The following is a 26,922-nucleotide window of genomic DNA, read 5'->3' on the forward strand; positions in this document are numbered from 1 at the left end:
GTTCAAATCATTAGTGTATATTCTTTAAATTTTAATTAAACTATCAATTATTAAATATTTCCAATTTTAAAGCATTTAAATTGAATCAAAATAAAACATTCCTTTATCTGGATCTTATAGACTCGATGCCTAGTAACTAAAATAATGACTCTTGTTTTGATACCCTTAGTTTGCTGTATTTAATGAGGGTATCACGAAGTTCTAAAATGTATTTAGGTTAATCTTTAACTAGTTTAGTTTCTCAATTAGTTAATGTACATTTTGTGTGGTTATGTTCATTTGTTTGCTTCTGTATTTTTTTAAAAGAGCACTTGAAAGCTTGGCTTTTTCTGTTTTCATCACTTAGTATCTTTGTATTAGAACACGAATAATTTATTCATTAATATGAAATGTTGGTATTATGTGACTCAGAAGATCTTGGGTTTTAAAGTTTCTAGCATGAGTTAAACTATAATATAATGTACTGATGAAATTTAATTGAAATATCCTTGACTAGAAACACTGATGTTTCTGATGTTAGTGTTTTTTTCTTAGCTTTAGAAATCCTGGAATTAAAAAAAAAAAGAGTGTAATCACACCACATAAATTTTCTTTAGATGATGTGCGGAAGAAACTGATTGAAGATGCAGGAGTAACTGTAGGGAGAAACATTTTGATCACTGATATGCTTTAGAACTATCAAATGAATTACATTGAGGGTAATCAAATAAAATAGACCACCCCACCACAGTCACTGCATAGAAAGTGGTTAAGTTTGACATAAAACATGTTGAATGTTATGAAAAATATTGTACTGAATTTAGTCTCTCAGGTAAAAATAAATTACTTTGTTGGAAATGTTGAGTTTCATTTTTTACATTTGTGTTAATTTTTAACATTGTCTTTACGTCTGAAAACCACATGAAATTCATTTAGCTAAGAGCCTTCCTGATTTAAATTTCATTAACACATGAGAATATTGACAGATGATTGTGATTCAGATAAACTTAGATCCTATCCGACCTCCTTCAAAAATGAAACTTTTCCTTGCTGAATAAAAACTCTGGGGTGACTTTTACAGGACAGTGGTCACAAGTAAAATGCCAGTCAGTTAAGGAAAACCAAACCCTGGTCTTCGGATATAGCTCAATTGTGTGAATGTTTATTGTATGGAGGAGACTCTGGGTTGCTTCTGGGCACTGTATAAAAAACTTGTGGTTCATGTCTGTGATCCCAGCATTAAAGGGGGCAAGGGCAAGAGGATCAGAAAGTCAGAGCTATATATATTCAGTGATGGAGTTTTTGAGGCTAGCCGGTAATACAAGATGAGACAGAAACAGATTTAGCACATAGGAAACTTGGGAGGTAGAGAGAGGCAGGAGGATCAGAAAGAAATTGAAGGCCAGCCTCAGCTAAATAACAAAGGCCAACTGAGGCTATCCTGTCACAAGATCTTTGAAATTTTGCCTTATTGTCTTTTTCTATAGTGGTTCTCAACTTGTGGGTCATAGCCCCTTCAGCAAACCTCTATCTTCAAAAGTATTTACACTACAATTCATAACAGTAGCAAATTAGTTTTGAAGTAATAAATAACTTTATGGTTGGGGCTCACCACAACATGGGGCACTGTATTAAAGGGCCACAACATTAGGAAGATTGAGAACCATAGGTATAGATGGTTCTTTCCCTTTTCTAGATGGTTTTTTTAGATGGTTTCCTAGCTGTCTTATAACTAGTTATGTGGGCAGGCTTGCAGTGGTGATTTTCTTAGTTTTTAAAATATGTGTATACACACATACACACATAAACTATGGTGGGTGACCAAACTGCAGTGGGTGTTAGGGTCAGAGGACAACTTTGTCTCTCCTAACTGCATGTAGGTCATGGAGATTGTTGCATCCTTACATACCCAACTAAGCTAGCCCATGTTTTTACTTTGGTTGTTTTTTTTTTTTTCTTAAAAGAATAATGTATGTGTTTCCATGTTTGTAAGCACATATAAACATAGAAGTGTTTTAATTAGGTAGAAAGAGATCAAGGAAAGACACCCAATATCAACACCTAGTTTCCATACAGCATGCTGACATTCACACAAACATGTAGATACCACACACAAATCTATATGGAGGTATCTGAAAATGATCTTGAGTCATTTTATCAGTATGTACCCTTTCCATTTGGATACAATAGTTACAATAAAGTTTTGGAGGAATTACTATTGTGGTTAAAATCCCATTTGGGGGGACTTAGCTCTTCAGAGAAGTTGGTTCCAGTTTGGTTCCCAGCACCCACATGGTGGCTCATGTCACCTGTACCTCCAGTCCCAGGGATTCCATACCCTCTTCTGGTTTCCAATAGAACTGCGTGCATAGACATGCAGACAAAACACATAAAAATACAATTTTAATATTTAGCTGGACATGGAAGTGCATGCCTTCAATCCAGCACACAGGAGGTGAGGGCAGGTGGATCTCTTTTGAGTTCAAGGCCAAGCTGGCTTACAGAGTGAATTCCAGGACAGCCAGAGCTACTTAGAGAAACCCGATCTTAAAAAGCCAAAGGGGAAAAAATTAATTTTTAGATTTAAAAGTATATGAACATTTTTACTACATTTTTCTGTATACCATGTGCATGGTTGGTGCCCAAACAGGCCAAAAGAAGGGGTCAGATCCCCTAGAACTAAGTTACAGTCGTGAGCCACAGTGCTTATGCTGGGAATCAAACCTCTGGATCCTCTGCCAGAACATGTGCTCTTAACTGCTGAGCATCTCTCCACCACCATAAATAATTAAAAAAAAAAAAAATCCCATTTGGCGTAAGTTTAACGATAGTTTAAAACCTGCCCTTTCATACTTCTGTTTAAAAAAAATTAATTAGTGTCTCTTAAGTGGATAACTTTGCCAAAGCCTAATGAGCTAATTTTTTTTTTTTTAATTTAAGCATTAGTTGGGTGTACTCTATAATATAAAAGGTCCCAGAAAAAAAAAAAAAAAAACTATTAGCTGGGTGTGGTGACACATGCCTATAATCCCAGCAGTTGGGAGGCAGATTCGGGACAATGAGGAATTCAATAGAAGCCTAAATCACAAAGCTAGCTGGAGGCAGCTTGGACAATGCAAGATCCTGTCAAAAAGAAAAAGAAACAGAAAGCTAGCAAATTGAAACAAGTACCCTTAAGAAAGGTTATAATCTTAATTCCTTCAGAAGTCAAAAGGAACGTGAGAACCCAAGTCCTAAAATAAGGATTACTAAATTAGAACAGGTTAAAATACTCTGCAGAGCTGTGGCTCACAGCTATTACATTATTTTGTAAGGGCCACTAGTACCTCAAAGAACTTCAAAACCAACTTATGCTCCAAAAAGCAAGGTAATCCTCTCAGTTAATCCTTCACAGAAAACTTGGCAAGGATTTATACATTTAAGGGAAAAGACTTCCAATTGCAGAGTATGGCTACTGGGCTGACCAGACTCACAGACCATTCCCAAGGGACCAGCCACAAGCTCCTTCCCACCAGCAGTTGGAAAGAACAAGACAGAAGGCACTGACTTAAATAAAATTTATTTCAAAAAAAGAAAAAGGTGGTTATTTTTGCAATGCCATGGTTGTAGGACAAAGAGGCAGCACATCTCCTTTCCTTAACCATGTTTTTTTTCTTCTGCACAAAGGTAGCTAATGATACAAAAGTCAACAAACTTTCTCCAAATACTAGGTTTTATAGGCCACATATGGTCTCAATCATGAATGCCTTTCTTTTATAACCTCTTAAAAATGTAAAAAACCATTTTAGTTTGCCCCATACAAAAAAAGACTGGGCCAAACTTGGCCTGTGAGTGGAGTCTTCTGACCCCTGGTATAAAATAATCTTAGAGAAATTGTTCTCTTGAGGCTTTTGATGCCTGTTGCCCAAAGTCAAGTCAAGAAGGACTATTTACAACCAGATGTGGCTGTGACGGAAGTAGACTTGGAGAGTTCTGTTCACCCTGACTCTCCTGGTTTTTCCATTCACTTATTTCATAACCACCAACTATATACTTTTACATATTGTGTTAGCAAAATTTCCAGTGTTTTTTCTCTAAAAGTGTAAATTCCTTTAGTTTCTCTAAACCGGGAATTATTAGGTCTCACTAATGTTGCAGGTGTGTCCGACCCGTGGTCAAGGACAGCTATAAATTCAGAACACAAAAATCATACCTTTAAAACATGATTTTTTTCCCCCGCAAGTTTTTAAAAAAGTCATGTCACAATGTTAAAAGATAGGACATGCCTGCAGGATAAACCAAAATTAAGAGATTTCAAGGGAACTCATGATTACCAAAAATCCCCAAAAAACAAAAAACAAAAAAAAAAAAAAAAAAAACTAACAACATGATATCCTTATACTCCAAACTAGAACATCCTTCTTGAAATCACAAACTACATGAAAAATACATAGCTCTCTATTTTAAAAGATACTTGTTTTCCCCATAGATTAATCTTTCTTCCGTATTGGGGCTTAATCCCAGGGCATCCCAGGGCCTTGTACATGCTAAGCACGAACTCAGCACAACTACAACCTGAGCCCAATTTGACACATCAGAAAAAAAATTCTTAGGTCACATTCCAAATAATTTTTACTTCATTTCCCCAATTTGATGTCATATAAAATCTGGATCCAGGCAGGGCTCTTCATTAGCTATTTCAGCCTCAAAATAGTTACAAGCCAGGCTTGGTGATTTATGTCCATAATCCTGAAGCTGAAAAGCTGAAGCAAGGACACTGCAGCAAGTTCAAGGCCAGCCTGGGCTACAGAATGAAACCCAGCCTCAAAACAAAAGCCCACTATATTTTAGGGCAAATAATGCCTCAGAAGCAATTTGCACTTTTTTTTTAACACAGGGTGTTAGGTTTCTGTAGCTGGCTAATTATACAAAATGAGGGAAGACCTTTTTAAAAAAGAAGAGCACAGGGTTTTAGTACTAAAATAGAAAGGTTACCCTAATTCCAGATCTTTGGTAGAGATACTAACTATAATTGATTGCCCACACCACCAAAACATGGCACATTTACAAGTGATTGTGATTTTCCTTTTGAACATGTAAACAGAGGGAAAGCCTTTAGGAAAGTGTGGAAATACATTAGTCTCAGTTCTCTTAAATACACACAATTCATGGGTGAAAAGAGCAGAGCGGGCCAAGGTTATCGCTTTCGCTCGCCTCTCTGTGTCCTTTTCTTTTCCTTCTCCTTGCGCTCCTGCTTGGCTAGCTTGTCCTTCTCCCTCTGCAGCTTGTCCTGTTCCTTCTTCCTTTGGGACTCATCCCGAAGTGAGTCTCGCTCCAATTTCCGAGCATTGAGAACATCTTCCACATTGGTGTTTCGGAACAGGGCTACCGGTGAGTTAAGGGATTTAGGCCCAAGTCCTACAGGCAACAAGCTTGCTCCTTCCTCAGTCTGGATGCCCCTTCTCTACATGCTGAGTCTAAATGCACTCAAGGTATCCCCAGAACAGGAAAAGAATCTTTGGTTTGGACTAGGGATGGCTCAGTGGTCATAGACACTTGCTCTTGCAGAGGACCTGGGTTCAGTCCCAGTTCCTGGAGATCCAGTGCCCTCTTCTGGCCTCTTCAGGCATCAGACATTAGGTACGCTACACATATATGCATGCAAAACTCATATGTCAAAAAAAAAAAATTAAAAACCTTGGTTTAATGGTAAGTCCTAATGTTACAATTAGCCCTAAAATGTTTATTGGATTTTTAAAAAATCTCATTTGGAAAATTAAGCCTTTGGAATATTTTATAAAAATGAATTTCATTAACAAGGTCATCTGAAAAATACAGTTAATACTTGCAAATAGTTGATCAAAAAATAAATAAATAAAACCCACTCACTCAGTCTAATGCAGAATGACTGCTGTGGAACCTACAGTACATCAGTGAAGACAGCATCACTGTGGCCTGAAAATGCTTATGCACCTGGCACTATAAAGATGCTTGGAAGTAATTAAGGTTTATTCTTACTACATGTTGTTAATTTGACATTTTTTCTAAAGTTTAAGTGAGAAACCAAGTTATGTTGTCAGCAGTGAGTTCATATGAAATGAGTTTAACAAAAGTTAGAAAATAGCCAAAAACTTTATTCCTTTATTTCTTTTAAAAATAAAATATCAGGGGCTGGCTCTTTCAGAGGACCTGGGTTCAATTCTCAGAACCCACATGGTGGCTTCACAACCATCTGTAACTCAAGTTCCAGGGGATCTGACGGCCTCTTCTGGCCTCTGGGGGCATTATGCACACATATGGAACACGTGCATATATGCAGGTAAAACACTAAAAAAAAATCTTAAAAAAAAAAAAAAAAGTACCAGGCAATCAATCTTCCCTGTATTCTTAAAAATCTGACTTTCTGGGTTAGGCTATGAAATGAGCCTCGGTCTGAGACGAGAGCTCATCAGCAAAGCCCTCGCCTAAGCATACACAAGACCTTACTGTCAGTCCGTCACACCAAAGATGAACCCCTGAGATAATCCCCGAGAGCCCACTAGAACCCTGTTAGTGGGACCTTCTTCCTCAACACATATTCCAATATTTTATATTTTCGGCTTCAAGAATCTAGTCTCTGTTCTCTTTTCAATTACAAGGTTTTTGAGAATGAAGTTAAAACCTTAACATCTAAAACTTTTCCTCAGCCCCTGGAAACTCAGCGTTCCAGACACTATAATTTTTTTTCCCTTAGAAATCCTTCTATCTGGGTATGGCGGCTCATACCTGACAGAAGTGAAGGCAATTCAAAGACAGCCTCCAATATAACCAGTGTGAGTTTAGCCTGGACTAAAAGAGACTCCTGTCTCAAAAAAAAAAAAAAAAAAAAAAAAAAAAAAAAAAATTAAGGCAGGTGAGGCCTGTTGTGGTGGCAATCTCTGAGCGTTTATGGCTGGCCTGGTTTACATATCGAGTATCAAGTCTACCCTGTCTCCAAAAACAAACAAACAAACAAAAAACAAAAAAAATACAAAAAGCAAAACAAAAAATCCAAACTAACGAAAACCCAACAAGCCAGGTGTGGTGGCACATTCCTTTAATTGTGGCACTCAAGAGACAGAGGCAGGCTGGTCTCCGAGTTCCAGGCCAGCCTGGTCTATACAGACAGTTCCAGGCTAGCCGTAACTATCTAATAAGACCCTGTCTCAATTATGAAATTTTTTAAAAACTCCACCTCCTTTGTTAGGTGTGGGCATGCTTTTAATCACAGTACTCGGAGGTGGGGGCAGAGATGAGGAAGTCAGTCACCCTAGTATGTTAGAAGCTAGTGTAGCCCTCGATAACTTGGGTTTTGGGGTAGAGTATTTGCTAAGTTGACCACCCAGGGCTGTGCTAGGCACAGGGCTCCCAATGACAAGACCTCTTTAGAGAGAGAGAGCCTGTAGCAGGGACAGCAAGATGACAACTGATCTCCAGGAGGATTCTGTGGGGAAACACCAGGGATGGACAAAGAGAAGGATACTTTTGTCAGAGCCAATGCTTGCTGTTGAAGCACCCGGATCGTCTTTCTCATCTGCTTCAGTGAGTGAAGTTAAGGAAAACCAGGTGGAAAAAAGGCCTTCACACATCTTAAACTGGGTTTGAAAAGCATTTCATGGACAGGTAAGAAGCGGGCTGAATGCAGTGAGGACAGGGCACTGCTGACTCATTTCTGAAAAATCTTAATGGGGAAAATGGCTGAAATTCTCTAAAATTCAGAGGCTAAAAAGAAGGGTCAGGTGGTCTGCAAAGACCACCACATTGACATTACCTAAAAGGCAGGGGAAAGACATTCTGAAACTGCACAGCTTCACCAACACACAGGAGATGGAAGCAAGAGCTCAAAGCCCCCTCAGCTGCCTGAGAACACACAGACACACATGGTGTAACTCTTGGAACCTCTAGGAACTTTCAAGAAGTCCAATCATCCATCCATGTATCGAATGGCTACTTTATATCAAAACGCAGAAAAAGCCCAGAGATCTGTGTTTTAACTTCAGGGGAACTTATACTTTAAAAGCTGTTTCTGGAAGCCAGGCGTGGTTATGCATGCCTTTAATCTCAGTGATGGATGGTGGATCTTTGTGAGCTTGAGGGCAGCGAGATCTACATAATGAGACTATCTCCAAAAAGTTATTTTGGCAGGAAGCGAGTATGATACTACACCGTACATGATGGAACATGGACTGTCAGCTGGATGAGTTTAGAATCATCACGAACACATACCTCTGGGATGTCTGTGAGAGTTTCAGGATAAGCCTGAATGTGGGAGGCAACCTTTCCTTGGGTTACCGTCTTGGACTGAATCAAGAGGAAAGGCAGGTTGAGAACAGCATTGATTTCTCTCTGCTTCTTGACTGGATGCAAAGTAACCAGCTGCTGCCTGATCCTGCTGCCTGTGCCCGCTGCCTGTGCCCGCTGCCTTGTTTTCCCAGCCATGATGGAGGGTATCAGTTCAAACTGTAAGGTTCCCCACTATGATGGAGGGTATCAGTTCAAACTGTAAGCCAAAACAAAAGTAACAGTGTCCCACAAGTGCAAGGAATCACAGTACTTTCTTATTCTATCTGGAGTGTACCAATTATGTGTTGAATTAGAAGTCCCATGTCAACAACTCCAACATCATTTATCAAACCCACAAAGGCCCATGGCCCTGCCATTTTGGAAGAGGAAACTAGGCTACAGAGGGGGATTGCAACTTCTCAGGGGTGATGTAAACTGTCCAACATTCCTGGCACGAGCCTTAGGGAATGGTGCTAAGCCTCCAAAAAGGATATTCCTCTTCGTCTGTTACATCAGCATACTGGGCCAGCAGGGCTGCTTTTCTCTGCTTCTCTTCTTCTGAAACCACCCTAGGCTTCACCACAATCTGTGCCTGCTTCTCAATCAAGGTGGTGATAGCCTGAACCTCATCTGTGTGGCGGATGCAAAGAGAGACAAGGACATTGGATAAGTGAAAACAAGTTCCCAAATCACTAGGCCACCCCAGTGGACGTGTAGGTAGTGACCGTAACTGCTCTGCTCACTTTTGCTGGTCCCTGAAAGCTGAGGACTTAGGCCATTCAGGACTCAAGGAAAAGCTATGCAGGCTAGGCCTGAGGCCTTTTAAAAAATATTTTAGATTATGTTTATTTATTAGGGAGGGAGGTGTGCTGAAGCCTAGAGAATAACTGTTAGGAGACAGTTTTCTCCTTTATGGGGTTCCAGGCTTGTGCACTAAGCACCTTGTTGAGACATCTCATCAGCCCTAGGGGAAGTTTTTAAAAACACTAGTACCCAGGGCTAGAGACAGGTCCATGATTAAAGAGTACATACTGTCCCTGCAAAGGACCGGAGTTTAGTTCCCAGCCCTCCTATCAGGTGACTCACAGTCCCCTCACCTGCAGCTTGACGGGATCCAATGCTTCAGTGGGCACCCCCACTTATACCCACACAGCTTCAGTGGGCACCCCATTCACACCCACACAGCTTCAGTGGGCACCCCCATTCACACCCACACAGCTTCAGTGGGCACCCTCATTCACACCCACACAGCTTCAGTGGGCACCCCCACTCACACCCACACATCTTCAGTGGGCACCCCCACTCACACCCACACAGCTTCAGTGGGCACCCCCATTCACACCCACACAGCTTCAGTGGGCACCCCATTCACACCCACACAGCTTCAGTGGGCACCCCCATTCACACCCACACAGCTTCAGTGGGCACCCCCACTCACACCCACACACCCACATAGACAAACATAGACATACATTAAAAGTGGAAAAAAAATAGATATTAACAAATTAGTTTTGCTTTTGTTTCTAACAAAACAAATCAACACCAGTCCCTGGGCCCCAAACCAAGTATATTATGCGATTATACTGTATACTCAAGACTGAGGACTACACTGTATAAGTTAGCTTCTCTACAAGTCTGGTTTCTGTGTTTTGAGTTCTCTGTAGCATGTGAGCCCATTCCTCTTTCATTTTCAAAGGTGAAGGATTCAGCCAAATGTTGTAGATACAGCCATAACCTATGCTATGTAATGAAATGGAAACGGTGAATGGGCCAGTGACATGGCTCAGTGGTGCAGGCTCCAGACTTCAAGACTGACCACTGAGTTCAGAAGACTATAGCTGACCCTATCTTTATGATGCAAATCTACTAGGGGGCATAGGATGGGAGGAAGAGTAAAATCCAGAATGATACAGGTATGGTGGTGCACACTTTAGCCCTTAGGAAGCTGAGGCAAGGGGATCAGGAATGCAAGGCAAGCAGGGGACACTAAAGAGCTCCAGGTTGAGCTGGAGAGATGGCTCAGTGGTTAAGAGCACTGGTTGTTCTTCCAGAGGTCCTGAGTTCAATTCCCAGCAACCACATGGTGGCTCACAACCATCTGTAAGAGGATCTGATGCCCTCTTCTGGTGTGTCTGAAGACAGCTACGGTGTTCTTTCATATAATACATGTGAAAAAAAAAAAAAAAAAAAAAGAGTTCCAGGCAAGCCTGGGCTATACAAAGAGACTTTGTTTGCAAAAACACCCCTCCCCTCCCCCCCCAAAAAAAAACCCCAAAGAAATGAAGAGCATACCACACCACAGGGAAGATGACTGTGGTCAGGGTGGGACTGGAAAGACAGGGTAAAGGAAATCCTGATTGCTACTGGGTAGAGAGCCTCTGGGTACTTGCTAATGCAAATTATGCAAATAATTATTATTATTTGGAAGAGTGACTATCCATAGGAAAACATGAAATCCTTGCCCTTTAACAGCTGACAGAAAAAGCTCCTGTTGGTCTCAGGTTGGGCCAGCAACTCTGAGACCACACTCTGGCATCTTCATGACCTGAATTTCCACAAGGTGAAAAGACAGATCCAAATCCTCAAAGCACTCCTAGCCCTTGCATACTACACACACACACACACACACACACACACACACACACACATGCATAGGCACACACAGAAGAATAAATGGTTTTTAAAAAGGCCGGCCAACTCTACCTTCTTTTTTTACTTTGGTGGTGACATCCCGAGTTTCTGACCACCTTTCCACAATTTCCTTACAGATATCAAGGAGGGAATCTTCTTCCTGAGTTGGAAAAGCACGCCAATTAATTTCCTGAAAAGCCCTCAGTAAGAACAGCAACCTAAGAAAGGACACTGCTCTCCCCACTGGCATCGAGGAGAAACCCTGGAAGGACTTGGGCCAGACGAGAATGCTTCCCATCTGAGGCTCCGGACACAGAACCCACGCCTCCTGTCCAGAGTCCCACACTGCCCTGCCTCATCCTTCCTTTTATCTACCTATCTACCTATCTATCTATCTATCTAGGTATTTCGAGGCAGGGTTTCTCTGTAACTGCCCTGGCTGTCCTGGAACTCTTTGTAGATCAGGCTGACCTCAAACTCATAGAGATCTGCCTGCCTTTGCCCTGGGTGCTAGAATTAAAGGCACACACCACCATCACACAGCCTTCATTTTCCATTTTTAAAGAAAAAGATGCTTTATTTTTTAATTAATAATTATATACATTTTCTACTCTTAGGGTACAGTAAACAATGTTTAGTTTTTGTTTTGTGTGTGAGGTGTGGCATGTGTGTACATGTTGTGAACACTATGGTGGGCCTGCAGAGTCAGAGACAACTGTGTGAGTTGGTTCCCTCCTTCCACCATGTGGGTCTCAGGAACTTAAGTGCCTGGCAGAAAACACCTTTGCCTGCTTAGCCAGATTACTGGTCTGATACTATGTACATACTATAGAAATCAGGTTAAATCAACCCAATTATTTTCTTAGTTTGCTACTTACCAGTTTCCTGTGGGAAAACGGTTAAAATGCCCATTTTTGAAACACACTATATTATTACACTGTTATTCATGAGAGCCTCCGTTTCATGGTACAGATTGCTAAAGTTGTCTTCCCTTTTCCCTTGCCTAACTTTTTTTTTTTTTTTTTTTTTTTTTGGTGGTAAACTTGTTGCCTAAATCAAAATTCTCCCTTTGTCTTGTTGGCCCAGGCTAGCTTCCAGTTTGCTAAGTAGCTGAGGTTGCCCATGAACCTCTTACCTCTGTCTTTCAAGTACTAGGGTCTAGTGGGAATTCTGGTTTCTTTAAAAAACAGAAATAGGGGTGTGATCTTGCCAGCTGCAGACAGTTTCTGTGACTGTTGTGATGTTTGGGACTCTGGGGACTTTTCAGAAGGTATATAAATGTCAGGGCCCCCCAGGAGGCGGGTGGGTTTTTGATTGTTGTTGCTCACGGTTTGCCAAGAAGTAGTCGTTCGCAAAGAAGAAACAAGAATAAGAAATGAGATATCCTGACAGCAAAGATCAAACTTGCTCCAAGGAACTCCTAACCAGCAGGAAGCAGTCTAATGTAACATCACTCCCTTCTGACCCCTGACTTTATTCAGGGATCTCTTTCTTCTCTCTCCTTTCTTCTCCCTTACCTAGTGTTATGGGGTTGAAAGGATGGAAGAAAGAACCCACAAAATTAGCCAAAGCCCAGCTATGCGGGGGTTAAATGCTTGTATAATCACACCCGCTATTGGTGGCTTCAGGGTCACACTCTGTAGCCCATGCTGGCCTTGATCTTACAGCAATCCTCTTGCCTTTGCCTCCCAAGTGCTGGTATTACTAACACACACCACTATTCCCAGCTCAGCTCTTAGCAATTAGACACCATCTCTCACTGAAATGTGAGAGTCAAAACACAAACCTGTTGCATACTCTTTTTATTAGCAAGAAATTCCTTCACCCTTTTAGCAGGGGTGCTGACACACACAACTTCCGTCCAACAACACACACCCAACCAAGCAAAGAAAAACAGCACTATACAAGAGAAACAGAACAGTTCTAGAGGACAAACCAGCTTGTCCCCCAGTCTCCTCATCTAATCCAAAGGAGTCCATTCATTATTCCTTGTAGCCCCCCATTAAGTGTCTGCAAGACACAAAGATGAGAGTCAGTGACTAATCAATCTTAGCCCTCATTACTTATAGTACTAACAGAGCTATAACTTAGTGGTAAAGGCTTTCCTTTCTAGAATAGCACTCCACAATGGTAGGGCTTTCTATTTTGTTCCTCCAAATACTTCAAGCAGTGTTAAGAAGAAAATAGTTCTATCATTAAAAAAAATATATACGACGCACGAGTTGATGATCATCTGGAGCAAGTGCTGCTGGAGAGAAACAAGGAGAGTAGGAAAGCTTTTTTTTTACCTGGATTGTGAACTGCCAGAAATCTTACCTCAAAGTCTTGCTAACAAACTTCATAATCCTGAACAATGCATCCGTTTTGTTTCTCTAAGAATAGGATTTTCTACAAGAGTCAAGGGGCCTCGGACATCACATGAAGTCAAACAAAACTGTGAACAATGTATTGAAGAGAGACCATATTCTTTAGTCCTTCTTTTCTCTGTAGAGAAATGTTCTCAGTTGCTTCACTAACATGACTCCTGCCTCATTATATGATTCCTGGCATTCTTTCCCCAAAGACAGTCTATATATAGATGGGGTTTCAGGAAACTATGAAAAAAATCAAACATGATATCTGAATTTGATACATGGTGTGAGGGGAATCATCCTTAAAGTGATTTTTGTTTTCTGCAGTTTATGCAAGAGATAAATAAGCAAATATGATTTTTTTTTAAGAATTATTTATTTTATGTATGTGAATGCACTGTAGCTGTCTTCAGATACACCAGAAGAGGGCATCAGATCCCATTACAGATGGTTGTGAGCCACCGTGTGGGTGCTGGGAATTGAACTCAGGACCTCTGGAAGAGCAGTCAGTGCTCTTAACCGCTGAGCCATCTCTCCAGCCCCACAAATATGCTTCTTGATGTTGTTTCTTGATGTTGCCTCTTCTACTAAGAGTCTGGAACAAGCACTTGCTTCTTGTTAGCAATAGACACAGACTTCATCAACATCACCATGGAAAACACTAAGTATCAACTACTTTCTGGAGTTCCTAGGAACCTCACAGCCAGGAATAAAGCCCCAAAGTCTCTGCCTCTTATTCTTTATTCTGATAATCTGAAATTTAGAGTCAAAGGAAAGAATCTGTTGTGTTATATTCCCCCTGAGCCCCAAGCTCCTCACAAGCTGTGTTAGTTCTTTTCCATTTATAGATCATGAGATTCTTGCCAGTGGGATCAGGGACAGCTGAGTCACTGTGTTATATTTCCAACATGTTCTCAATGACTTGAACTTTAGTGTGATTGTCTCTAACATATGTCTGATGTCCAAAAATCACTTTTGGCTTTGATAAATAAATAAATAAATAATAAATCTTCCTTCTATGTCTTTACATAAAGAACATACATCCAGGAACTGAAGAGATGGCTCAGCGGTTAAGAGCACAGACTGCTCTTCCAGAGGTCCTGAGTTCAATCTCCAGCAAGCATATGGTGGCTCACAACCATTTGTAATGTGATCCAATGCCCTCTTCTGGTGTGTCTGAAGACAGCTACAGTGTACTCACATACATAAAGTAAATAACTCTTTAAAAATGTACATGCATATTTATGTCTAAGCTCACCATACCTTTTGATTTTCCTTACTAGTCTCTGAATATTGATTTTAAATTAAAGACAACAGATAAACCCATTCTCCAAACTGGCTCATTGTGATCGACATCACAGAACAAAGCCTTTGATGGGTGGCTGATTCTCACAGTAGCAGTTTTGTTTTCAAGAAATCAATCCCTAAACCAAGTGTGAGTGTCTTAGTCAGGGTTTCTATTGCTGCACAAAACATCAAGACCAAGAAGCAAGTTGGGGAGGAAAGGGTTTATTCAGCTTACCCTTTCCACATTGCTGTTCATTATCAAAGGAAGTCAGGACTGGAACTCAAGCAGGTCAGGAAGCAGGAGCTGATGTAGAGATGTTACTTGCTGACTTGCTTCCCTGGCTTGCTCAGCCTGCTTTCTTACAGAGCCCAGGTCTACCAGCCCAGGGATGGCACCGCCCACAATGGGCTGGGCCCTCCCCCCCTTGATCACTAGTTGAGAAAATGCCTTACAACTGGATCTCATGGAGGCATTTCCTCAACTGAGGCTCCTTTCTCTGTGATTGACCCCAGCTTGTGTCAAGTTGACACAAAATCAGTCACTGCAGTGAGGATACCAATGTCTATGGTATTTAGTGCAGATGCAGCAATTTTACTTTTGAGCTGATTATTCGTTTATTAGATTTGCCCTTATTTTATGTGTATGGGTGCTTTGACTGCATGTATGCCTGTGCACCACATGCATGCCTGTTACCCATGGAGGTTGTCCAATCCCCTGAAACTAGGATTAGAGATACTTGTGAGCCACTGTGTGGGTGCTGGGAATGGAACTCAGGTGCCCTGTAAGAGCAACAAGTGCTCTTAACTTCGGAGCCATCCTTCCAGCCCCCAACTCAATTATATTAAAAGGGAAGACTCTACTGGACAGTCCCAGACAAGAGACGTAGGGAATCTAATCTAAGCATATAATTTAACTGTTTCTGTTTCAAATAACACCACACAAATAATCAGACTAGAAAAGTGGGCATCTTGCTCACATGACACACAAACACAGCTTTAAATGACAAGTTTCTAAATTAGTGGATCTCCCTGTTTTGCTTTGCCAGTATCTCACTTGCTGTCGTCTGAGGGCTGGGATTACAAACATGCATCACAGCACACTGTGACGAGTCTGCTTTGGAGTTTTTGAGACAGGGTTTCTCTGTGTATACCAGTCTGGCCTTGAAGTCACTGAGATCGGCCTGCATCTGCCTTCTGAGTGCTGGGCTTAAAGGTGTGCACCGGCCACCATTCCAGGCAAATACTTCCAGTCTGTCTCATCACCGGGTACCGCCCTATCCAACACACATTAATAATTACTGAATTTCCCAATGTTACTTATCATGAAATAATCTCCATTACCTTACCCATTGAGGACTCTAATTACTGAAATTGGAGCCAAGCGGGAACTTCCCACAGGCTTTGTCCTGGGACAGCCCTGAGAGTACCCCCTAATGGGCAGACATCTCAAAAACATTTTATTCCCCTCTCTGAATATCGAAAACCATAGAAACGCAACTATTTGACGTTTATGATCAAACTGCCATTTACACATCTCAATGGCTTCAGGACACTCCCTAGCACCCCCAAAGGCACCTCAGGGAGCCTTGTTGCCCAGAATACGGGAATCCCATCTTCCCTATGCACCTGCAACCCAAAATCTGGCGAGGGAGCAGCAGCTCACTTCTCCCTCAGAGTTATGCTTCTTCCCGGTGAAACCACTAAACCTTCGTTGCAGCAAAAGGAGAAGAGAAATGTGAAGTAATCAGAGGTTCCCAGATGTCTCCGTGAGGTTGGTGGAATGTGCCCGGACTACTCTACTCACCAGGAAAGCAGAGAGGATACTCTGCAGGGCGTCCAGCTTCTCTTCTTCCTCCTCCTCCTGTAGGACGCCAAGGATGTAAGCAGCGTAAACGGCTCGGTCCACTCCCAGCGCCTCCAACCGTCCGTCAAGCCAGGATCCAAAACCCCCGCCATCGCCTTCACCGAGGACTGCCGCGGCCACTTCGCTGGGCGCCGCCATGCTGGGGACAGGGTCCTCCTGGACCCGAGGGTGCCTACCGCAGTGCCTGACGGGCCGTACCACTGGCCTAGCGCGCATGCCTGGAGAGGGAGCCTCCACCCCTGAGCGCCGGGTTGTGACCCGCCGGCTGAGGCTTCTTTATACCCACGCAGCAAGCGCCTCTTGGTGTAGGCGTGGTCGCTGGGCCCCCAGGAACTCCCCCAGGTGAGTTTTGAACCGGTTCGTCATAGTTGGCAACGATCGGATTCAATGTCATTGTCAGCCACGCGACAGACAGCTCAGAGGACTGTCGCTCACCACCGATTCCAGCGCGGCGGCAGGCACTTGAGGGATGTGAAGCGAGGATGCCCCACTGAGTCTTGTGTCCGGAATACTACCGCCGCTGCCATTCCCAGCCGCCCTCCATGAAAAGCCAAATTTCAGAAGACGTTCTCTGACTCATCTCCGTACAAAGACACATAGTAGGTACTCAACGGTTAAACAAGCAGCCTCGGAGTCATTGCTTTTACTCATTACTTCCATGTTGCCACAGGTATGCCTTTGAGTAGTGTCTTAGAGTTTTTATTGAGATAAAACACCGTGGCCGAAAGCAACTATGGGAGAAAAGGTTTATTTCAGCGTCTACTCTCCGGTCACACCCCTCCTCATTCCTTGCTCAGACTGCTTTCTTCTTCCATTCAGGAGACACCTGCCCAGGGGTGGCACCACCCACAATACATTGGGCCCTCCCACATCAATCCCTAATCAGGAAAATGCCCCACAGGCCAGTCTTGTAGTGGGTATTTTTCTCACTTCCCCTCTTCCCAAATGACTGTAGCATGTGCCATGTAGACACGTTGACAGCCAGCCCAAGATACGCATTCTATCTTCTGCCAGGGACTCTGCTAAGAGATTTTCTTGAAGTATCTGTTGCCATCTTCCCAACAACCCAGTGAGCAGATGCTTTTATGTTCGATTAAAAGATAAGGAAACTGAGGCTGGAGAGGTGGTTCAGCTGGTAAGGGCACTGGCTGCTCTTCCAGGCACCCGGGGTTCAATCCCCAGCAACCACATGGCAGCTCATAACTGTCACTCCCAGAAGATCTGGCACCCGCACACAGACATACATGCATCTGAGTCAACTCTCCAGCTCAGAGGTAAATGGGTGATTGTTAGTGTGGTGGTAGTGGTGTTAGAACAGGGTCTTTTGATGTAATCCAGGCTTGCCTGGGACTTGGATCTATTTCTTTTCTTTGAACTTGTAACCCTGTCTCTGCCTCCCAAGTATTGGGATTATAGGCTAGCACCACCATACCCAAATTGAGATCAGGTTTTGGTGACGGTGTGACTGGATCCCTAAGCTATTAATTTTCCTGGAAAGGGAGAGATGAGGGGTCTAGGAGTACGTCTCAACACTGGGGGGACTTTTAACATTCTTCAAACATGGCTAAGTTTGCCAGACACAGCAGCATCTCTAACCCCAGCATTTGGGAGAATGAGACAAGGGTTTGAGGTCAGACCAGCCTGACTGACCATCCCGATGGAAAACTGTGAAAAGGCTTGCTAAGGCACCTCTAGAGATCCCAGCAGCTGGAACAACAGGCCTTAAATAGGAGGTATTCAAGAGAGATGGGAGGAGAGTAGAAGAGGGTTGTGAAGGGCCTCTTCAAAGAATTCTGTACTCTTATTACTACTGAGGTAAAGCAAATAAATAGGCACTAAATGAAATGTCACAAATACAGATGTGGAAATACAGAATTTTTAAGTTTTAGGCTTCTAAATGCTAAGTAAGAAAATGACATTAAATCCAGGTATGGCGGTGCATGAATTTAATCCTAGCGTTTGGGAGGCAGAAACAGGAAGATTTCTGTGGCCACTCTAAGAAGCCAGAAGCCAGTGTGGTCTACATTATAAGTTCCATGTCAGCTAGGGCTACATGGTGAGATCCTGTTTAAGAAAAAAGACAGGCAGAGAGAGAGAGAGAGAGAGAGAGAGAGAGAGAGAGAGAGAGAGAGAGAGAAAGAGAGAGAATGGCATTTGTACTGGCTGGTTTTGTGTGTCAATTTGACACAAGCTGGAGTTATCACAGAGAAAGGAGCCTCAGTTGAGAAAATGCCTTCATGAGATCCAGCTGTAAGGCATTTTCTCACAACTTGTGATCAAGGGGGGAGGGCCCATTGTGGGTGGTGCCATATCTGGGCTGGTAGTCCCGGGTTCTATAAGAAAGGAAGGAAGCCAAGCAAGCCAGTAGCATCCCTCCATGGCCTCTGCATCAGCTCCTGCTTCCTGACCCGCTTGAGTTCCAGTCCTGACTTCCTGTGGTGATGAACAGCAATGTGGAAGTGTAAGCTGAATAAACCCTTTCCTCCCCAACTAGCTTCTTGGTCATGATGTTTATGCAGGAATAGAAACTCTAGGACAGCATTAAAGGAGTTGGCCCACAAAGACTCACCCCCTTTCATGTCCCCCAGATACACCTTTTCTTGTTGTTGTTCTTTGGGTGCTGAGATTGAATCTAGGCCCTCACACATGGTGAGCCCTTGCTCTTACACCAAACTACGTCTTAACCACATACACTCCTTCCAGTCTGCTGTCTTATAAGTAGGTGGGTCTTTATCAGTAAGTCATCATGAGAGACACCTGTTAAGCATCATAGTTTGAGGTCAACACTGAGCTCTCAAGTCAGGGAAGTATCACATACAGACATTTTATTTCCAAGAAACAGAAGCTGGGGATGATGACGCCGCCTGCTACAGTCCCAGCGTTTGGCAGATGAAGGTGGAGGATCGGTTCAAGGCCAGCTTGAGCTAAAGAAAACAAGCCTCATAGATGTAGTTTCAAAAAGCAGACTTTAAAAACAAAGATTTTCTTTAGTGTGTGTGCCACTGTGTGAATGTGGGTGTTGATGCTTGAGGAATCTGTCAGCATTGGATCCTTGAAGCTGAAATTGGTTGTGAGTCAGTGTATGTACTGGAAACTGAACTCCATAGTTGGAAGAGCAATATACACTCATAGCTCCTGAGCCATCGCTCCTGCCCCAAACAGTGTTGAATGCCTTTGTCCAGTTGATCTAACAGCATCCTCTTCCATAACCATAGCACAGCATCAAAATCAGGAAATAGAAGTTGGATGAGGTGTCATCTTTAGTCCTAGCTGCTGGGTTGGCCGAGGCAGGAAGTCCATCCCCAGAAATTAGAGGCCAGCATGAATAATGAATCAGGATCTCATCTCAAGAAAAAAATGTAGAGCAAGTGAGATAGCTCAGTGTGCAAAGGCCCCTGCTGCCAAGCCTGAAGACCTGAGCTTCATCCCTGGAATCCACATGGTAGAAAGAAAGAATCAACTCCTGAATGTTGTCCTCTGATCTCTACACTCTAACCTTGGAACACACTCAAATAAATAATAAAGAAGTAAAAATTGAGAAATTGGTTTTGATATCATGCACAAATACTTACTACTCTTTCATTTTTTAAAAAATTACTTATTTTATAGGCATAGGAGTTTGCCTTAGTGGTTTATTGCTGTGAAGAGACACCATGACCAAGGCAACTCTTATAAAGGGAAACATTTCATTGGGACTGGCTTACAGTTTCAGAGGCTTAGTATCATCATGGTGGGAAGCATGGCAGTGTGCCAGCAGACATGGTACTAGAGGTGTGTGGACATTTCTACATCTTGATCCAAAGACAGCCAGGAGGAGGTTCTCTCCTCCACACTGGGCAGAGTTTAAGCACTGGGAGCCCTCAAAACCAGCCTACATAGTGACACACTTTCTCCAACAGGGCCACACCTCCTAATAGTGCCACTTCCCATGGGCCAAGCTTATTCAGACCACCACAGTATTTTGCCTGCATGTATATCTGTGTACTATATGTGTACCTGGTACCCATAGCGGCCAGAAGAGGACAATGGGTCCTTTGGAGCTGGAGGTACACATGATTGTAAACTGTCATGTAGGTCCTGGGAATTGAGCCCAACACTGGGGTCCTGTGTTTCTAACCGCTGAGCCATCACTCCAGCCCTATATTGTAATTGTTAATTTCATAAAAGGATTTGAACCCAGGAATCAACTCATTCTAAGTATATACATGACTGCTTACAAACATTTTTCTTTTGGAAAAAGCTGCTTACAAATATTAAGAATACCCTGACTGACTGGCTCACTAGGAAACCATCAATGGTGTGTGTCAGAAAAAAGTCATGTAAACAGACAAATAACAAACAAAAACATATAGGAGAAAACTCAAGGGCAAAGCTCAGTGCTAGAGTGTTTGCAGAGATCTAGACCCTACATTTGATAGATTTGGTCTCTGGCACTGTAAAAAGAAAACAATAAAAGAAAAAAATTGTGTGTATATACGTGGGTGCCTGTGGAGGTCAGAGAGGGAGTTGGATCCCCTGAAGGGATTATGGACCCCATATGCCAGCCAGGATGGACAGTGAGAGCTGAGCTCTGAAACCTCAGCCAGGAGTAATTTGTCCTGTACCTGCATAGGCTGCCTGTGAGAACCCACAAGGGTGTGAAAGGGTCAAGGTCAGATCCACTCTTGAGGAAAGTGTTCTGTTTCTTTACTTTGTATCTTTTTTTTTTTAAACTTCTACCTAGGGGTGTAGCTCAATCATACATTGTTCTTAGCATGCATAAGGTTCTACAAACACACACACACACACACACACACATTTTGAAATGCTTCTTCCAAGGTTTCTGAATTTGGTACTCGCCTTCCTTCTCTTTTTTTTTTTTTTAACAATTTATTACTGTATGCAGAATGCCTGTCATACATAAATATCCATAAACACTGTATCACATTGTTTGACATGTTGTATTTTCCAGGGCATTTTTCCATGTAAATTTATTTAAAATATCTACTCAAATTGATAACATGTCACTACACCCCTACATCAGCAAGCTCCTGCTTGGATATATCCTAGTTGGTCCAGTCTGCTGATGAACATTAGCTTCTAGTTTTCCAAGTAGTGCCTCAATTCATTTTCTGTGGGTTTGGGAATCTCAGGTGTCTTCTATCTCAGTTGCTTTTCCTTTTTTCTTTTGAGGCAGTCTCTCACTGCATCAGCAAGCCCTGGAATCCTTCTGCATCTACCTTCCTAGCCTCTGGGATTACAGGCACGAACTAACACACTGTTTGTTTGTTTTAATGTGGGTGTTGGGGGGGGCCCAAATACAGGCCTTCATGATTTGCAGCAAACACTTTACTGACGGAGCCATCTTCCCTAGCCCCTCAATTCATTGTTGTGTGTGCGCATGTATGGGAGTAGCATAAATGTCTGAATACCTGTGGGGGCAGGAGGACCGCCTCAGGGGGCCTCAGGGATGCCACCCAGCTCCTTTGAGACAGGATCTGTCATGGTCCAGAGCTGCAGAGTGTTTTATTACAGACATGTGCCCCACACACATGCATAAAAAGAAGTGCAGACTCAGGAGAGATGGTGCAGAGGTTAGGAGCACTTGCTGTTCTTCCAGAGAACCCAAAGTCTGTTTCTCAGAACCACACATCAGCTTACAATTGTCTGTGACTTCAGACTAGCTCTCTTCTGACCTCCACGGGCATCAAGCATGCTTGTGGTCCATAGACATGCAAGCAGGCGAAACACCCATACATAAAATAATGATAAATAAAAGCATTTAAAAATAAGTGTGTCTGGGACATTGTGGTTCACACATGTGACACCAGGATTTGGGAGTCTAAGAGGAGAATCTTGATTTCAGGATGAGCAGTCAGGGTATTCAGGAAACATGAAATGTGTTGTGCATGATTGTGATGGTTTACATGTGCTTGGCCCAGGGAGTGGTACTATCAGGAGGTGTGGCCTTGTTGGAAGAAGTGTGTCACTGTGGGTGTGGGCTTTAAGACCCTCCTCCTAACCACGTGGAAGCCAGTCTTCTAGCTGCCTTCAGATGAACTCTCAGCTCCTCCTGCGCCATGACTACCTGGGTGCTGTCATGTTCCCACCTTGATGATAGTAGACAGAACCTCTGGACCTATAAGCCAGCTTCAATTAAATGTCCTGATAAGAGTTTCCTTGGTCGTGGTGTTATCTATTTATTTGTGGTACCAAAACCGAACAAAATTTTAAAATTCATGGTCCCCAAGATATCAATGAAAATGAAAAAGATCCTGTCTCAGCCAAAGCCTAAAGGGTTGGAAGGCCAAGCAAATAGTGCTGAGAGGACCCTGTGACAATCCTCTGCTGGACCCTGGAGTCACACAGCTCTGGGCCCCTTGGGAATAACGGGCATTGGGGCTCCACCATCTTGGATTTTCTTGGCCAGTAGACAGACATTGAGACAGAATGCACCTGTGTCCATTGTGTTTGTCAAGGTCAATATACCCCAGTCCACCAGCCTGAGAGACTCCTCTGACATTGCTGTGGTCAGGGTGAACAGGTAAGGCATGTTCAACAGGCTGTGATTAGTATGGCCTCAAGATACCGACAAAATAGGATTAACAGCTGTTCACCATAAAAAACATTTAAAGATGTTTATCACTTCTTTTTGGAGGTGTGTTGGCAAGTGTGCACATGAATCCATTTTTTTTGTGAGTGTACGTGTGTGTATAGAGGCCCAAAACCACTGATATCACTGTACTGATAATGTTTACTGACTCAACCATTTTTACGTGTTCAGTTGATTCGTGCTAAAGAGTCATTATTTTTTTAATCGATTTCACATTTTATGTAGCAGCCACTTAATTCTTCATTTTAATTTTTTTTATTTCCTGTGTTTCGGGGGCTGTCAAGATGAATGATGGTGTTCACTGGGTGAGATGGGAATGGGCTGAGTGACGGGTCCACAGAGATTTATTACAATATGTCAACTTTTATGAATGTTTTTATCTCCGTTTTTAGAATCTGTGGCTGTGCACTCAATAAAACTAGTCATTTTCAGTTCTATATTTAAAGGCTTCTTATTGAAGTTGGGTGAATAAGTTCCTATCTCTTCTGATGTTTATCAGTTGTTTTTGCAAAATAATCAAAGTGTTGAATTTTATATTTTCAGCAGATCCTAAACCCACTGAAAACTTTTTTTAAAGAATATTTTAGTGGCTTAGGAAATTCTGTTTCATACATGTTTAAATATTAGCTGTATTCACTTTTATTTTATGTGTGTCTTACCTGCATGTACACACATGTGCACCATGAGCATGCTTGGTGCTAGGGGAGTTCAGAAGAGCTTATCAGATTCCCTGGAACTGGAGTTATGGATGCTTGTAAATACCATGTGGGTGCTGGGAATCAAACCCAGGCCACCTACAAGAGCAGCCAGTGAATTTTTCAGTGTGCAGCTAAAGATTTGTTTTGGCTTTGTTCATTCTGTGGAGATGATACACTGGTCTCATGACTGCCTTGCCAGGTTGGTAAGGATGACTTCGAATTCCTGATCCTTCTGCCTCTGTTTCCTAAATGCTAGGATTACAGACAAATACCATTGCATCTGGCAGGCGATTTTAGTTTTAAAGATGCCACATACTCTGCTAACTAGAAACAGAGCCACTTAAACAGAGCCATTTCTAGGCTTCTGTCTTCAAAGTGCGCTCTTCTGGTTGTCTGCAATCCCAGAATTCCAGAGGCTGACACAAGAGTTTGAAGCTATCCCGGACTTTGCATGGCAACCCCATCTCAAAACAAATGAACAACTCTCATTGAAGTAGCTTCTCCTGAAAAGGTGTCCTCATCCCTCTTCTCACTGGACTGTTATTAACTAAAGTGTGTGCATGGAGGATGTGACTCCCAGGATCATTTGTAATTGTCCGATTGCTTCTTCACGGGCATCTTAAGCTTCCTGTCTCTTTTGGGAGACTCAGTAAATCAAACCCTGAGAGCATAATGTAAATCCATTTATCAGAGCAAACAGGAAGTCTAGAACCACAGGTGCTCCAGTTAGTTCTCCGTTGGTGTAACAACCATGACTACATGAAACTACGAGAAGAAGGGGTTTATTTGGCTTATGAGTCCTGTTAATCACTGAGGGAGTCAGGGCAGGCACCATGGTAGAACACTGTTTGTCAACTGGCTTTCTGATACCTCTGTACTGGCTGGTTTTGTGTGTCAATTTGACACAAGCTGGTGTTATCACAGAGAAAGGAGCCTCCATGGAGGAAATGCCTCCATGAAATCCAGCTGTAAGGCATTTTCTCAATTAGTCATCAAGGGTGGGAGGGCCCATTGTGGGTGGTGCCACCCTGGGCTGGTAGTCTTGGGTTCCATAAGAAAGCAAGCTAAGGGCTGGAGAGATGGCTCAGTGGTTAAGAGCACTGACTGCTCTTCCTAGAGGTCCTGAGTTCAATTCCCACCAACCACATGGTGGCTCACAACCATCTGTAATGGGATCTGATGCCCTCTTCTGGTGCGTCTGAAGACAGCTACAGTGTACTTATATGTAGTAAATAAATAAATCTTTAAAAGGAAAAAGAAAGCAAGCAAAGCAAACCATTTAGTGACATCCCTCCCATGGCCTCTGCATCAGTTCCTGCTTCCTGAGTTCCAGTCCTGACTTCCTTTGGTGATGAACAGCAATATGTAAGTTGAATAAACCCTTTCTTCCCTAACTTGCTTCTTGGTCATGATGTTTTTGCAGGAATTGAACGATGACTAAGACAACCTCCCAGAACCACCTGCCCAGCAATGGAACTACCCACAATGGGCATCCATAGTCACCTGCCCTCTGGTTGATCCGATAGAGTCAGCCCTCCGCTGAGGCTCCTGCTTCCTAGGTTCCTGTCAAGTTGGCAAAAAGTAACCCACACAACAGGACTTTGAACAACCACACACAACCCTCCCTATAAGAAGCTCTCAGGTGTGACCGAAAGGTCCAAGCAGATTAGTGTCACCCTACTTAGTAAATATTATTTAAACCTTACTTGGGTTTTCTGTTAGATTAAAAAGAGTAAATTTAAATCATGGTTTCTCAGGGCTGGGAGATGGCTCAGGGGTTAAGAGCACTGAATGTTTCCAAAGGAACTGGCTTCAGTTTCTAACACACACGTACTCCAAGATCTCACACCCTCAGACATTTAGGCAGGCAAAACACCAATGCACATATAATGAAAATAAATGATTTTCAAAAGTGCTATTTAAAAATTATGTTTTCTCTTCCAGCATTCCTGGTCATCCCATGGCTGAGGTGGAACTCTTTGAAGACCTCCAGAGCATAGACTGTAACGGCATAGTCAGGAACAAAACCGTTAGGTTGAAGAGCACATACCTAAGAGTATGGCCAGCCTGTTCTTCCAAAAGCTTGGCTCCATTCACAGTAGTTTTTTTTGTTTTGTTTTGTTTTGTTTTCACTAAAACTTGGTTTATTTGAAACAGTTCCCCCTGTGTAGCTCTGGCTGTTCTAAAACTTGCCGTGTGACCCAGGCCGGCCTCTATCTTTAGTGATTTGCCTACTTCGGCCTCACTGGTGATAGGATTGCACAGGTAAGCCACTGCTAAACCCGAGAGTCAAGAGAGCATCCCAAGACTCCCAGAAAATTCCACAAGGCACATTTTGCAGAAGCTTATAAAGGCAATCAGAATAAATGGTATTCTCCAATGCCACTACGATTATTTATTTTTATTTTTCGAGTGGGGGAGGTTACAAGGCTTGGGGGAGAACATGGGCAGACTGGAAAATGAGTGGAAAACATTACGTTAAAACTATTAAGACGTCCCAATCAGGTCCAATCAGGCAAGCGTTTACTTTGCCGTAGTTCCTGCTTGCCTTCAATCAAGTACATCTGGTGCTGTTGGGTCAAATTTGTTTAGGGGAGCGAAAACCCGTGGCTTGTCATCTCCCAAGCCCCCCAGCATGCCAGGAAGTTATCTGTTCTTGAGCAAGGGCTTACAGGTTAACTCTCACCCTTACACCACCACACCCAACTTAAAAGACTTGATTTTAATAAACTAATTGTTGCCAGCCGGAAGATTGTCGCTGATGACATCTGGTGGCGGTTTAATTTGAATCTTCCTATTTGGTGTGAACATTTTGATATTTCGATCAGCTTTTACGGTTTCTTCTGTCTTTGCCTCGTTTCTGCTCTGCTCACCTACGCCTTTCCATCCCCCACACATGAGCCCTCCAAAGCTGGGAGCCAATAGCTCCCCTCCAAGTTACTTTTCTTAGGTATTTGGTCTCAGGAACATGAAGCCTGATACAGTGGTAGCTCTATATTCTAGAGCTCTCCATGGGCTTGCATGACTCTGATTAGCCTTCAGATTGTCCTTGTTATGTTGGAAGTCCTCCCTTATCACCTTGCTTTCTAATTCTTCGACTGCAGAAAGGGCATGAAATAAAAGGATAAATTCGCATTTGTTTCAATGCAATATTTTCTTATTGATTCTTTCAGAGTTTCACGTCATGCACCCCAATCCCACTCATTTTTCACGTTCTCCCCCAACCCTAGTCACCTCCCC

General features: G+C 42.8%; 1 protein-coding gene across 1 annotated transcript; it reads right to left on the reverse strand.

Annotated features, from left to right (window-relative positions):
- Positions 1 to 3,519: 3,519 nt before the first annotated feature.
- Positions 3,520 to 16,565, reverse strand: CCDC43 (coiled-coil domain containing 43). The gene is made up of 5 exons (XM_080923379.1): positions 16,333 to 16,565; positions 10,963 to 11,050; positions 8,754 to 8,889; positions 7,460 to 7,518; positions 3,520 to 5,343 (listed from the first exon to the last, which is right to left on the reverse strand). Exons 1-5 carry the CDS (start codon positions 16,528 to 16,530, stop codon positions 5,156 to 5,158), a joined length of 669 nt encoding a protein of 222 aa, XP_080779505.1. The 5' UTR covers positions 16,531 to 16,565; the 3' UTR covers positions 3,520 to 5,155.
- Positions 16,566 to 26,922: the final 10,357 nt, after the last annotated feature.

The sequence above is a fragment of the Micromys minutus genome, assembly GCF_963924665.1.
Source record: "Micromys minutus genome assembly, chromosome: 10".
Taxonomy (NCBI): domain Eukaryota; kingdom Metazoa; phylum Chordata; class Mammalia; order Rodentia; family Muridae; genus Micromys; species Micromys minutus.